This window comes from Poromitra crassiceps (genome assembly GCF_964638095.1).
Source record: "Poromitra crassiceps genome assembly, chromosome: 11".
NCBI lineage: Eukaryota > Metazoa > Chordata > Actinopteri > Beryciformes > Melamphaidae > Poromitra > Poromitra crassiceps.
Window position 1 is genome coordinate 52,314,697 of NC_139643.1, and position 15,459 is coordinate 52,330,155.

A 15,459-nucleotide genomic window follows, 5' to 3' on the forward strand; every position below is an offset into this window, starting at 1 on the left:
AGAGCAGATTTAATGTGATTAAAAGTTTTGAACTGTGATTGAACTGGCTGATAAATGTGTTGCATATTACACCTGCTGTATCAGCTGACAGAAAATATGTTGTATGTAGCTATCTGTTTGATTAACTAAACTAAATATTAGCTTTAGCTAAATAATTTGCAGTGTGCAGCCTATCATATATTATCTTTGAGTTAAACTGAATATAGTAATTTAAAAAGTCTCCTATAGACAGCCATCAGTCCTGTAACAGGGTCCCCGCGGAGGTCTTAAAGTATTACATTTGAAATCCTCCAAATAAGGCCTTAAAAAGTACTGAATTTAGTTTACAAAGGTCTTAATTGTTTTCTTTTAATAAATTAATGCCATAAATAACATGTTTTTATGGTGCAACTAGGCTCCTCAGCTGTCCTCAGTCCAGTCAGTCAGCCCCTCCCAACTGCTGTTTAACGTTTAACTGGCTGCCTCACAATAATACGCAATCAAGCTGCATCTGACTGGAAACAATGTTTCTGAAGAGAAGTGACAGTAACTTCTGAATACATGCACTGATCTGTAACAGCGCCACCTGGAGGCAGGAGACAGATTAGAGACAAGACCAGCAGAGGTCAGCTGAGTCAATGTGGACAAATTAATGAAGCTAAAATCAGTGTATTCCTGCTTTAGCTAAAGATGTTGATACTATATCATCAAAGTGATGCTCTCCTAACTGACAGGCTTGTGATAAGGAGCCATGTCAGGGTCATGTGATCTGAAAGAACCAACACCCCTCCAGGTCACAAATGATCCTTACTCCCTGAAGTCAAGCAGTAGAAGTGTCAATGTACAAACTACTGGAATGGTTCATTTTTGGGTGAACTAAAATGCAAGTGGCCTTGTGTCACTGTTTAGAACAGGGTGTTTACTGGACCGGCTGCTTAAAAAGAATTGTGGCATAAATTAAGAGTATACCACCCACTTCTCCAGGTAGGCGACCACGACACCACTGACATTACACAACTATTTTTAACATAGGCTACAGGATTGATAGTAGTACAATTGACTTGTTAAAGGCACAATCCATAATTAAAATTGGCTGCCCCCTTGTGGCAAATTTATATTTGAAAATGAATTATTTGCTTTATGTAAAGTCCTTGAAAAGTCTATGAACCCTGTATAAGCAAGTCACACGTTTCACACTGTGGCCCTGATGTCAAACTCTTCCAAGCCTTTCCATAAATAGCATTTGCATGACCTAAAATGGTCCTGGTTTTCAGTCTGGTTGCTCCAGTTGGACCAAAAAGCATCTAATGCAAAGAATGTATGAAGCAAGTAGGAAAATACATTGTGTCATATTAAATTCTCCAGAGAAACATCACATTCCCTGTGTGATACCTTCACAACTTCATGTTCCAGGAAGTCCATGAGCAGTGTGAAGCCTGCATGACATCAATCACTCCAACGTCACGTGAAGACACGGCTCATTTCTCTCACTTGGCTGGCCTTAGCACAGGAGCAAACATGGAGGCAGGGTTAACACAGGAGCAAACATGGAGGCAGGGTTAACACAGGAGCAAACATGGAGACAGGGTTAGCACAGGAGCAAACATGGAGACAGGGTTAGCACAGGAGCAAACATGGAGGCAGGGTTAGCACATGAGCAAACATGGAGACAGGGTTAGCACAGGAGCAAACATGGAGACAGGGTTAGCACATGAGCAAACATGGAGACAGGGTTAGCACATGAGCAAACATGGAGACAGGGTTAGCACATGAGCAAACATGGAGACAGGGTTAGCACATGAGCAAACATGGAGACAGGGTTAGCACAGGAGCAAACATGCACAGGAGCAAACATGGAAGGAGGGAACACAGGAGGAAACATGGAGGCAGGGTTAGCACATGAGCAAACATGGAGGCAGGGTTAGCACATGAGCAAACATGGAGGCAGGGTTAGCACATGAGCAAACATGGAGACAGGGTTAGCACAGGAGCAAACATGCACAGGAGCAAACATGGAGGGAGGGAACACAGGAGGAAACATGGAGGCAGGGTTAGCACATGAGCAAACATGGAGGCAGGGTTAGCACATGAGCAAACATGGAGGCAGGGTTAGCACAGGAGCAAACATGGAGACAGGGTTAGCACAGGAGCAAACATGGAGGCAGGGTTAGCACAGGAGCAAACATGGAGGCAGGGTTAGCACATGAGCAAACATGGAGGCAGGGTTAGCACAGGAGCAAACATGGAGGCAGGGTTAGCACATGAGCAAACATGGAGGCAGGGTTAGCACATGAGCAAACATGGAGGCAGGGTTAGCACAGGAGCAAACATGGAGACAGGGTTAGCACAGGAGCAAACATGGAGGCAGGGTTAGCACAGGAGCAAACATGGAGGGAGGGAACACAGGAGCAAACATGGAGGCAGGGTTAGCACAGGAGCAAACATGGAGGGAGGGAACACAGGAGCAAACATGGAGGCAGGGTTAGCACAGGAGCAAACATGGAGGCAGGGTTAGCACATGAGCAAACATGGAGGCAGGGTTAGCACATGAGCAAACATGGAGGCAGGGTTAGCACAGGAGCAAACATGGAGACAGGGTTAGCACATGAGCAAACATGGAGACAGGGTTAGCACAGGAGCTCATGTCTCATGTAACAGACTAATTCCACAAAACGCATCCGAAACAAAAACTTGTGGAGGAAATCAAGCCCAAAGCAGAAAATCCAGAAAAAACACCAGTTTTATTGAGTCAGTGGGACCATCTCCAGATGGGTGTACAACAGTGATGGGGTTTAAAATGGCCATAAAACAGATGTACACTTAAAGAAGAGACGTTTCTCAGTAGAAACTTTCTTGACACCATTGATATGGTTGAGATCCTCCCTCCTTATTGCTACAGTGATCCAGCACTTGTTAGAGGCGTTGGCTGCTCTCGTTACAAAAAGATCTTTACAACAACTTCTTGTGGTCAAACCATTGGGATAAAAGAATGACATGAGCAAAAACACACTCAATTCAAGGCAAAGTAGTGTCACTATTTGGGGTCCCATTAATGCAACTAGAAATATCTCGTGCTCGCCTGGCTCGGACGCTCCGCGGGCTCGCCTGGCTCGGACGCTCCGCGGGCTCGCCTGCCTCGGATGCTCCGTGGGCTAGCATGAGGAACTGTTCATGCCCCTCTGCCTTATTATACTAGTGAGCTTTGTGAAAATGACAGCTTTAGCTTCACTTTGCTACAACACAAAAAATACCCAAGACAATTGTGACATTGTTAAAAGCCACGATGCAGGTAGGGAACTTAAAAGCCTTCTATTTATGAAGACATTAATTAGCGGCATGTGCTATATAGAAAAGTATAAATATTGCAAGTCAAATGCAGTTGCATAGTGTAGTGTGCAGAAGGTGCTACTTTGCGCTAAAGACCAAATTTGGTATGTAGCACAGCAACATAGTACAGCAACTTGCAAACCTGCACGAGTTTAGAATGTGTGCCTTTGGAACCAAAACACGACAAGGCAGAGGAAAGACATTAAAAGAATACTTGTGAAAAAGGACAGTGGCCTGTATTCCCATTGAACTTTTAAACATAATCGTGCCCAAGAAAACTACACTGTAAGGCAAAACTAGTTTGTACAGAGAGAACACATCAGAAAATGCTGGTATTCTGCATCGCTACTCACAAAAATATCGGAACAGATACGTCAACAGACAACTACGATATTTTCACATTCTCAGAGCTTTCAGATTTAAGGAATCTCTGCAATTTCTCAAGAAATGCCTTTAACACAGGTTAAGCAATGCTGATCATAATTCCATGCCGTTACCACGGACATTTTTTTTTTTTTTTTTTTTTTAACAAATGTTATGTAATACTTTCACCAAATTGTGAGCTTGGAATTATAAGGTTCTGTCTGAGCTTTTATTTTCTATATCAACTGAGTTGTTTGTATTTATGATCTTTGAGTGTTACTTTATGCTTACATGGTGGTATCGCACTACTATAAGGCGCGATGGGTTCCACCTGGCTCACTATAGACCCTTTTCACGGGGGCCATTTTGTGTCGAAAATGCAGAATAAACAGGTGCGAGCAAAACACTAATGAGGGTTTCCACATTCCAATCATGGAAGTTTGAAACCCTCATTAGTGTTTTGCTTGCACCTGTGTTAACCCTGCCTTTTCAACATAAAATGGCCCCCGTGAGAAGGGTCTGCTGCTCAGTTGCAGCTGAGCAGGCGAGTGAGAAGCTCTAGAAATGAGTGTGCAATATTTCTAGCTATGTGGGGTATCATTTTTAAAACATTTTGGTCTTCAATACGTCAAAAGACTAAATGACATAATAGTTGTGCAAGCTGGTTATGTCAGCTCTTCAATCCTGATGGTGAATATCTCAGAACCTTAGAATTCCAAGCTCACTAATACATTTTTAAATTCCATTTCAGAAAACGCACAGATTGGAAAAGTTGGAGCTTCCGTCTGGCTCTTGACAGTTGAGCTCTTGACAGTTGACCGCAGAGCTGAAACCACGACGACAGCATCCAACCAGTCCATATGTGACATTGGATCCCAGTTCACATAGACTGGTTGACCAACTGGTGCCAGAGCCAAATGTGGAACTATTTCACTTGCAGAGCAGACACAAAAAAAACATGTGGTATTGTACTATCTTATTCTATATCTTATTTTAAGATATTAAACTTAGCATTAGTATCAAAGTAAGAATTCTGGTATAACAATAACACTGAGGTCAAGCGAAGACAGATTTCAAACAAAGGCGGAGCAATAGTGTTGAACACAAAGTGAAAGAAGTGTGAGTTTGTGGTGAATGTGCAGTGCAATGCCTCAGTCCCATTGCGAGTTCATTCCAGCAGTGGAGTAGAGTCGCTCTCTGTAACTCTGCTGCAGGTATGTCAAACATCTGGAGCGGATTTGATCCATCTGGGATTCTGTTGGTATCAAAAGACACAGCAACTTTTCTCAAGTGAAGCCGCCTGTGGGGAAAAAGGACCACATTATGATTATACCAGGGTCTGGGTGAATACTCGTTTCTGATTGGCCAGCAGGTGCTGTCAACGCTGAACACTTTCCTGCAGGAAGCAGGAAGTCAAAAGACACAATATTTTATGTAATAAAAAAAATACAATAAATATCATATCAAAGACCATGTGTGTGGACAAATTTGCCCAAGTTGAGTTGTAAATTGTCTCTAGTCAATTCTACAAACTTCACCGAGTGATGATAGATGAAAAATAGTGATTGAGAAGAACAAAGAATGAAGAATGTGTGTTCATACTTCATATCCCCCTACAGGCAAATCAAGTGAATTATGGGGCATCTCCCAGAGGAAGCTTTGTGCTCTGTGTGGCTCTGTGCAGCAGGTTTCACACCACGGGGAGAATGTCACACTTCTCTCTCATCGCAGGATCAAAATAGCTTTGAGATGGCCTGTCTGTGTGTGTGTGTGTGTGTGTGTGTGTGTGTGTGTGTCTCTGTGTGTGTGTGTCTCTGTGTGTGTGTGTGTGTGTGTGTGTGTGTGTGTGTGTGTGTGTGTGTGTCTCTGTGTGTGTGTGTCTCTGTGTGTGTGTGTGTGTGTGTGTGTGTGTGTGTGTGTGTGTTGCCAGCTGAGAGCAGGTCAACTTTGACACGCTGACGATACAGTGTCAGGGTTATGCCTACTCTTATGGTGATGGCCCACTGGCAGATGCAGACATAAATACGATGCTTTTCAAAATGTACACATTCACTGGACAAAATAAAATAAAAATACTTCAACTCAGGTTATGTAAAGAACATCAAGCATTTAGTCAAGCATCAAGCCTCGGCCTGTCAGATCAACAGAAATGTCTGTTTTGGGCAGCAAAACAATATTTAATTTAAAATCCTTTATCATAGGGCTGGGAAATATATCGATATTGTGATATTTTATTTGCATTTTTTTTTAACAGAAACGGACAATGATATGAGACTACATCCTTACTACGTCATAATGGTCATTTTGGATATCATAATATTGTGATTTGGCATATGTGTTGTGACTTCCTGGTTTTAAAAGCTGCATTAGGGAACATTCATACCAAAGGCGTTTTTTTTCAGTCAGAACGCTATGAAAATCCTGTTGAGAGCGCTTCCATTGTGCACAAAACACAGCGCACGGAGCGTTTTTTAGTGCTCCGTTTTATTTTCCCCTGCAGTCGCGCGCACTAGAGTTGACGAGACAACGACCACACGGACGGTAGCCAGCTGGTTTTGTCTGTTTGCTGTTGTTCACTGTCAACATGAATTAGATTATTGCCAATTCTGGCAGCAGCGGAGGATGAAAATCCCTCGGGAGGAGAAAAGGTAGGAAGAGTGAAAAAAACGAGCAGGGCGCTTTACCTCTAATGTTCAACTTTTTTCAGATTTAAAACACCCACAGCGCTCGTCCAAAAACAACAGACGCCACCAGCGTTTAAACGCCAGGTGCGTTCATTAAAAGAGGAGCACGTCCAGCGCATCCTTACATAGAGAATGAATTGCAGAAAGACGCTGGCAGCTCCAAAAACGCTTTTGTTCTGAATGTCCCCTTATAGTAAAGTGATGTCATTTTCTCAACTGACCAGACTGTTCTAGCTGCTGTTCTATTATTTGACTTTACCCACGTCATTATATCCACATTACTGATGATTATTGATCAAAAATCTCATTGTGTCAATATTTTGTGAAAGCACCAAAAGTCATCCTTCCAATACTGATCGAGGTATTTGGTCCAACATATTGTGGTATTTGATTTTGTCCATATCGCCCAGCCCTACTGTATCGGCCACTGCCACTGACGTGCCAATATCTTTGCACTGTCCTGTGAACCAAAAAGTCATTAACACTAAGAGTCTGACTTACCTCGATTCCAACTTTTCATCCAGGCTTAACCTTCCCTTGCAAACATGTGCGTCTCCTTATGTTCCCCGTTCTCTCTCAGTCCTTCACCCTCCTTGACTTGCTCGTCCTCTCCCTCTCGTTCCTCCTCCTCCCCTCCTAGGAGCACGCTCTGTCGGACGCTGACGGAGATCACCAGCGCTTGCACGATGCCGTAGATCAGAGCGAACTGAGGGAGGTACTCCTGGACCAACCACAGCAGCCCTGCCATCCCCACGGTGGACACGAAGAACATGGCCATCCCATGGAACCACAGCCTCAGCGCTCCGTGGACCCCCAACACCTCACAATCACAATCACAAATATTTAGACATACAAGGTATGTTTTCACATACAAGGAAATTGACCTGCACAAGTAATACAATACATTAAAACAAATGTACAAAATATAAACAAATATAAGATATAAAGAATATAAAAGGATTCAAGGATATTAACAGATATAACTGTATTCACAGATATAAATGTATTAATTAACAGATATAAACAGTCAAGTGTGGTAGCCTACAGATTTGCTGTTAAACAAAATGTGTACAGGGTGCATGATAAGTAGCAGCAGTAATGAGCTGCCTTTGTATTGCACATGAATTACAGATATTGACAGAGTAGCAATTAGGGATGGGCATTTCTAGCAAAAACACTATTCGAAATTCGCTGGCCAAATTCGAATTTAATTCGAAATTCGAAAATAAAAATAAAAATGTAAAAAAAATTAAAAATGTAATTTTTTTTTTTTTACATTTTTTTTTTTTTTACATTGACATTTTCGAAAATAAAAAACAGTTTTGACAATCATGAGTGGTTCATTAAATATTTAGTAGGCTCAGGTCTGAGTGCCAAAGGGGTGCCAAAGTCACCCCCTCTCCCTCTTCATGGGATTTCATCCGCCATTCATTTTTCCATAAACCTTGCTTAAAATGCTTATAAAAATTGTTTTACTTGCTCAAACCAAGCGATTTGACTATACTTAGAATCAGGGGAGACAATGCAACATTTCACTCAAAATTTTTTTTTTTTTTTTTTTTCGAATTTCGAATTTCAATAATAAAAGTCGACCTTGATAATAACAACGATTATTCGAAAATTCGAAATTCGATGCCCATCCCTAGTTAGTATATAACCAGCTCTGAGGTGGTATTTAGGAGTGGCACTGGTTAGTATATAACCAGCTCTGAGGTGGTCTTTAGGAGTGGTCTTTAGGAGTGGTTAGTATATAACCAGCTCTGAGGTGGTCTTTAGGAGTGGTAAAAAAATTGTTTTACTTGCTCAAACCAAGCGATTTGACTATACTTAGAATCAGGGGAGACAATGCAACATTTCACTCAAATTTTTTTTTTTTTTTTTTCGAATTTCGAATTTCAATAATAAAAGTCGACCTTGATAATAACAACGATTATTCGAAAATTCGAAATTCGATGCCCATCCCTAGTAGCAATGCAAGTGTCTCTGTGTGTGTGTGTGTGTGTGTGTGTGTGTGTGTGTGTGTGTGTGTGTGTGTGTGTTCGTTTGTGTGTGGATACTTTTTACCTCCAGGATCAGCTTGGTGGGAGGGGACACGGTCCACAGGAAGCCCACCACAAACAGATCAAACAGGTGTCGGAGGAAGTTGAAGCAGATCTCGTAGTGCTCTGGTAAGATCTCCCCCTTCCAGCTGTTCGCAAAGAACCGCAAAGGAGACATGAGCCGAGATGCAGGAGGCGTAGGAGATGGAGGAGGAGTTGTATAGTCAGAGAACTCCCCTTCGTTATCAGAGTCCCAAGCCTTTTGATTCCAACCTGCACATTTCCTCCGTCTTAGCCCGCTGGACTCTGCTCGTCTCCACCAGAAAAAGTACGAGGTTGGAAGAAACTTATTCCACCATTTAGGGACATGTTCTGTCTCCTGTTTCCCCGCACCCAGATCTTCAATCTCCATGGGCTGGAGTTTCTCCTGTGCCTCCCAGAACTCTTCTACCAGATTGCTTTGGTCACTCTGGCTCCTCCACGCTCCCCACACCCAGGAGGTCCACCCTCTAATGCCCCAGCTGCTGGGCTTCTGGTCTTCACTTGTTGTGGTGGTATTCTCTGACACAGCACTGTTGCCCCATGGGCGAACCCACCCCCATGCTCTGCCTAGCACGGCTGTCATCTCTTCTCACTACTTGTTTCACTTTATTCACCTTATGTTCCAAACACAGGGGGTCAGCCCGTTACTTCCTATTGTGTTGACACTTGCTGTGACAGTACAGTACCAGTGAGCAGGTCAAACAAACAGTGTTTTGAACAGGAAGTCATAACACAACTCGTTTGAGTTGACTGTGCTCTGTGAGTTTGAGGAGAAGCAGGACTTGTCTTGTTCACATGGGTTGAGGCCAAGGAAAAGTGAGTTTGTCCTCAGGCCATGGACACACCTGTGGGTGTGTTTCAACAGTTCAACTGAAACAAGGCGAGAAGTTTCTGCTCGACATATCCGTCTTCGGATTAACCCTAGTGTCGCTGAGGAATGCTTTCAATAACCAACTGACATGTCAGCGATGCGGTTAGCACCTAGCTAGCCTCCAGGTCGCCATAGGCTGCTTGGCTTGCTTCCCGTTTTAGAATGTCTGTAGCGTTCTGATGGACTATTTTGGTTGTCCAACTTTCTCAGATAAGCTTTTCCCGAATGACTTTCCTCCACCGCCCGTTCGTACCTGCCGAGGAGAGACCTTTTCAATTTAGCATAACATTACATTTCCGCCTTAACATAACACATAACACATAAGATTGAAGTCCACACAAGCAGCTTATTAGCAGCCGACGCTAGCTAATGTTAACCTCAGACTTTAGCCAGTAACGTAGGTAACATTCACAAACATCAAGCTCGGAAATAGATTGTTCATGTTATGGATCAGTGCCTGCGAGTTTGTTAAAGAGGTTCGTGTGATGATGGAAGCTCACCTTCTTCACTGCAGTTTGACTGGAAGAGCTTTGCTAGCATCGCTTGAGGGTCCGAAATAACTTGTTCAGTCAGTGTGCCATGATTTAATACATCAACACAACTCTAGTGACGTGGAGACAACTGACAACTGGAGAAAACGGACAACTGGCGGCCAACGCTGCTAGCTAATGTTTACCTCTAGCCCTGCTAGCCTACTAGCTAACTGAAGCTAACTTGTCTGCCAGGTCGACACACAGAAACCAGTATGACGCCATGAACAAAGAACAGGATACAGAACTGCTTCTTTTTTAGTGTTTAATGGCGGTTGGCATCCAAAGAATTGTTGCATTACCGCCATCTACTGGATTGTATTATCTTCAGTGCTCGACTATTTACAATTCCCACCCAAGTGCTCCCCATTCATGATGTACGTACAGGTCAGGACTACCGCTCCCAGCCTTCACAATAAAACCTTACTCTTATTTTCTCCTATATCTGTTTCACATCATTCATCAAGTCAACGCAAGATGCCATCCAAGCACTGCCAAAAGCATTTCACACAACTCTGCTACAAAAGTCACCATTTAATTTGTGGTACAATCTAAACCAGTGGTTCTCAAATAGGGGTTTGTGGCACTTTGCCAGGGGGTCCGCAAAGTTTTCAGGAAAATAAAACTTTTGCAAAAGCTTCATAGTTTAACAAAAATATTGTATGCTTTAAATCTAAAATGGTTCATGGATTACCTTCTAATCCAACACCTATAAATGTAAAAGTATAGCACGTTACTGTGGAAACAATTAAGCTCAGCCCAAAATCACCAATCAGAATGAAGGGGTCCCCGGTATATTTTCTATCTTGTAAGAGGTCCTTGGTTGAAAAACATTTGAGAAGCTCCTCCGATCTAAACACTCATAGTTTAACCTGAACATCAAGATTTGGCTCGTTTGGAGACAAGATGCTGTCACGTGACTTGCCCCATACTGCAACTTCAGCCTACATTACCAATTAGCAGAGGTGACAATTATAGGCAATGTAAACCAGTGAGTCGAGAATTAATTTTTTTAATTAGTAATCTAAACCGATCATGTCCATTCAAATAAAACTTGACACCAGTTTACCACCACTGTTTATTTGAAATTAGAATTCCAATCCATTTAATACAGTTTAAATAATTTTGTGAGCAACGCTGACCAGTAACACCATGGTCAGGGCATGTTAAATTACGACCGCACCATGGATATATGCCTCCGCCCACAAGTCAGCAGTCAACATCCATGTCAGTGAGGTCAATATACCACAGCATGTCACAGTCAACACATCCATGTCAGTGAGGTCAATATACCACAGCATGTCACCGACCCCGTTTACGCTCATGCACTGAAGGTGTGTAGGGATCACTTCATTAGCTGAAATGAACACTTGACAATCGTTCGTATTGTGGCAACACGTATCACGGAGGCAGGACTCCTCATGGCACCTGTAAGGAAAGGCATCATTAGTACCATGAAATGTGACAGTAGTGGTTGATGCAATGTGAAGCCTACTGTTCACGAGAGACTCAATCAATTCCACACAACAGCACAGAATGGCAGCATGGAGGTACTGACTTACCGCATAAGGAAAGCCTTGAAGTTGGACTTCAGCATCTGGACAACAGAGGAAATGAGGGTTTAATGAAGTGTAGTTGGAGAAGCAGTTTGTGGTGAGCACAGGCATGCTTGTTCAGTGCACTGTGAAAGAGCTTCATGTTGTAGTCAGAGACTCTAGTCTAACGTGATCATCATTGAAGCATATGGGGCAGGCAAGTCATCGCACAGATACATCCAAAAAATACTCACTTTCAACATCTTGGCTCCTTTGGACTTCAGTGATCACCCTATTGGACAAATCAGACAGCTTAGTAAATATAAAAAAAACTTTCATAAGGAAATGATAGAGGGTGGTATGCCTGTCTCAGTGCGCTGCGAGTAAACTTCAGTTAACATCAGTCGAACCGAATACTGAATCATCATCGACAGAAGTCAGCCATCCCTAGTTCCAGATACGTTGTACTTACAGATGCAAGACCATGATGCTGGCTCCTTCTCTCTCTCTCTCAGCGCCATCTTGTGGAGGAACTGCAAGACACATGGCATCATCAGTACTGGCACATGCCACACATGACACAGGAGAATGAGTGAAGCGTGTGGTCAGTGCACTGTGAAACATCTTCATGCTTTTGTCAGAGACTCTAGTCTATGAATCATCATTCCACACAGCAGAAACACACAAGAGGCATTGAGACCAGCTTACCAAATGAGAGCGGCCATTAAAGTTGACTGGGCATCTCGTCATCTCACTTTAAATGCCTAACGAGCACATGGGAAAGTGGTATTAGTTCAACTCTGATCTTTGCAGTTTGCTTTGAAAAGCAAGACAAATGGCATCATCAGTACTGCAAATGCCACACGACTCACAGGACAATAGGGCTGTCCCAAACGATTATTTTCTTATCGATTAATCCAACGATTATTTTTTCGATTAGTCGATTAATCTAACGATTATTATTTTTATTTTATTATATAATACATTTACCCAAAACAAATAAATAACCAAAAACTTCTCAATTTCAGTATTTTATTTAACCATCTCATTCTCTTTAACAGTCCAACATAAAATCTCTCAAATAAAATTAAAGCAAGAGCTTGTCCTCAAATAAAATAAAAGTAAAAAGTATAGTGCAATTCAAGTAAAATCAATTAAATTTAAGTCACTTTCAGGGGGAATACCAAAAACCTTGTGCAATGTCAACTGAGTTTATTTAGCAGCAGTCCAACATAAAATCATCATCTTACAGTACAATGGTGTGCAATTTTCAGTAACAGTGCTCTTAATTTTGGAGAAAGACAAAATGCTCCATGTAAGATGGTCACACATCATCCAGACAAAAGACTGTCTGTAGTATCCACACCCAACATGGGGCTTGGCTTGCACCAACTGGTCTTAACTACTCCTACGTCGGTTAAGACCAGTCTTTAGAGTGGACTACTGCACCAACAGGGCTATTACTTCTGGTCGTAGCGATGCGCGTCCATGTGAAAGCATGGGAATGCCCACTGGAATGTGGCACGCGACCTGTTTAGAAGAGTGTGCCGACGTCAAATGACGCTGCGCTGATGGGTAAGCGCTAATGTTAGCGGCTAACTGTTACTTGCCGTTACTTTAAATGGCAGTAAAACGCCACTGAATGACCAAATTGATGTAACTTTTAACCATTTTGATTTCCACTTTCCATACGGACCCCCAGTATTGGTTAGTTGTTTATAACGTGACTATATTTATAACGTTTATGTACTCCGGTTTCCAGTTTATAACTCGGGTCTACAGCCAGAGTGCTGAGGGGTTGTGGCTATTGCGCAACACACAGATTCAGCCCGCAAACCGGAGTACGTTATAAATATAGTCACGACGTTAACTAACCAATGCTGGGGGTCCGTATTGAAAGTGGAAATCGAAATGGTTAAAAGTTCAATCAATTTGGTCATTCAGTGGCGTTTTACTGCCATTTAAAGTAACGACAAGTAACGGTTAGCCGCTAACATTAGCCACACGTGACGCGTCGAAGCACGTAGCGTGCGTCGACGTAATTTCGTAGTCGACGTCATCGATTACGTCGACTCGCTGGGACAGCCCTACAGGACAATGAGTCAAGCATGTGGTCAGTGCACTGTGAAACATCTTCATGCTTAGTAAATATATCAGACAGCTTAGTAAAATACACAACTTTGATAAGAAAATGCTAGAGGGTGGTATGTCTGTCTCAGTGCGCTGCGAGTAAACTTCAGTTAACATCAGTCGAACCGAATACTGAATCATCATAGACAGAAGGACGCCAGCCATCCCTAGGTTCCAGATACATTGTACTTACAGATGCAAGACCATGATGCTGGCTCCTCTCTCTCAGCGCCATCTTGTGGAGGAACTGCAAGACAAATGGCATCATCAGTACTGGCAAATGCCACATGACTCACAGGAGAATGAATGAAGCGTGTGGTCAGTGCACTGTGAAACATCTTCATGCTTTTGTCAGAGACTCTAGTCTATGAATCATCATTCCACACAGCAGAAATACACAAGAGGCATTGAGACCAGCTTACCAAATGAGAGCGGCCATTAAAGTTGACTGGGCATCTCGTCATCTCACTTCAAATGCCTAACGAGTACAAACGTACTCTCCACTCCATGGTGCTCCTGAAAAAACAGTCAGGATTACCATGACATGACTGGGTAAATATTGGGAAAACCCGTGTGTTCAAATCAGTTTATTAGCTCAATTTTAACAGGCTGCAATGCTGGGCTATGATCATTTATGTAATGGTAAATAAATCAAGTCTTTGATCAGAAGGCATCAGGAATCACTATTGATCCCTGGGGGGAATGAAGTCATGCTACAGTTGCTCACTCGCATAGGGAAGAATATAAGCATAAGCCATGCATTACAGCCACCAATATTTTCAAACATGAGTTATATTTTCAGAAAAGTGTTTTCCCCTTAGGACTATTATGACAGCAAATATTAAGGTAATGTTAACATAAACCTTAGTTTTATTTGTAGTTACTGTATATTGCAATTGTATTTATTTAGGCCTACATCACCAGGGATGCAAACTCGGGAGTGAAAAATGTACAGATAGCAGGGCAGACACAAGATTATTCAGAAATCCTCATTTTCGGATCAAAAAGGTGACTAGTTTGCATCCCTGGATTACTTTAGCTACTGCAACACCGCCATCACCACACAGCAGAGGGGAGGCCCACAGTCTCAGACTTCGAAAACTCCTGGCCTAATCCCACTCACTTTACATCCATATCCAAACGTCCTTGCTCGTCTGGAGTTGGGGGTCGCTGGCCAGCCATCGGGTCTGGTGGTGAGCAGATTCACTCGTCTTTCGTCTCTAGAGAGACAAACATACCAGTTTAAAGTCACTTCCCACTACAATCAAAGTCCCGGTTTGTAGCTCGTGCCGTCGCCATGTGCTGGGCGTAGACTAGAGGAAGCTCTGCCAGTAAAAACAGATATTCCTCTAAATTTTCCAATAGAAATCCTAAACTTCGATATCACTTTAACAGCCAATATTTTAAAATGCATCAGCTTTACCTCAGTCGTATGTTTACGTATCACAGCTCGTCTAAACCCTGGAGCACACCGGGAAAGTCCTGCAGTCAACCAGCTAAAAAGACGGAACAGTTAGCCGTCCACGGCTTATATACTGGGGCCTTTGGGCTTTCAGCAATGTGTGCTATGGGTGTCCCAAATACTGCCTGTTGCGGATGTGCATTAAAATAAAATCGATTAAAATGTGGTTTGGCGTTAGAATAAACTGGAATCTAAAACATAGAATGCAAACAAATAGCCAGGGCTATGTAGGTTTACCAGATTACTTTGTTATTATTGTAGGCTATTTATAGGAGAGGATTTCTCTAGAATATCTGTAAGTTCCACATTTAACTGTTACATTTATTAATATGAAACGTAACCATTAAAATCTAAAATTCATAAAATATATGGCGTGATTCTCCTTGCTTTTATTATTAAACTAAGTTTGGAAATATTTTTGTTAATAATATTAGGTCAAAATGATTTATCCTATGAAGTCCGCCTCATTCCTCAGTCCCACATTTATCATTCATGTC

At 42.4% G+C, this 15,459-nt stretch overlaps 1 protein-coding gene and 1 long non-coding RNA gene across 2 annotated transcripts; both read right to left on the reverse strand.

The window, feature by feature from the left end:
- Window positions 1-4,136: 4,136 nt before the first annotated feature.
- cUnh6orf47 (chromosome Un C6orf47 homolog) lies at window positions 4,137-9,997 on the reverse strand. Its single transcript, XM_083645586.1, has 4 exons — window positions 9,806-9,997; window positions 8,418-9,558; window positions 6,855-7,173; window positions 4,137-4,969 (listed from the first exon to the last, which is right to left on the reverse strand). The coding sequence occupies exons 2-3, from the start codon at window positions 9,015-9,017 to the stop codon at window positions 6,880-6,882; spliced, it is 894 nt and encodes a 297-aa protein (XP_083501712.1). The 5' UTR covers window positions 9,018-9,558; window positions 9,806-9,997; the 3' UTR covers window positions 4,137-4,969; window positions 6,855-6,879.
- A 920-nt stretch (window positions 9,998-10,917) lies between these two features.
- On the reverse strand, window positions 10,918-14,995 carry LOC310785288. The gene is made up of 9 exons (XR_014553159.1): window positions 14,924-14,995; window positions 14,624-14,720; window positions 13,923-14,016; window positions 13,694-13,747; window positions 12,079-12,134; window positions 11,843-11,903; window positions 11,625-11,662; window positions 11,398-11,432; window positions 10,918-11,263 (listed from the first exon to the last, which is right to left on the reverse strand). It is a non-coding gene; the product is annotated as an uncharacterized lncRNA (long non-coding RNA).
- Window positions 14,996-15,459: the final 464 nt, after the last annotated feature.

Bases quoted from the DNA above. Each gene is read 5' to 3' on its own strand.
- cUnh6orf47 (XM_083645586.1), bottom strand. From the start codon at position 9,017: ATGACAGCCGTGCTAGGCAGAGCATGGGGGTGGGTTCGCCCATGGGGC. The intron at 7,174-8,417 runs GTAAAAAGTATC...TGTGATTGTGAG, and splicing joins CCACCAAGCTGATCCTGGAG to GTGTTGGGGGTCCACGGAGC.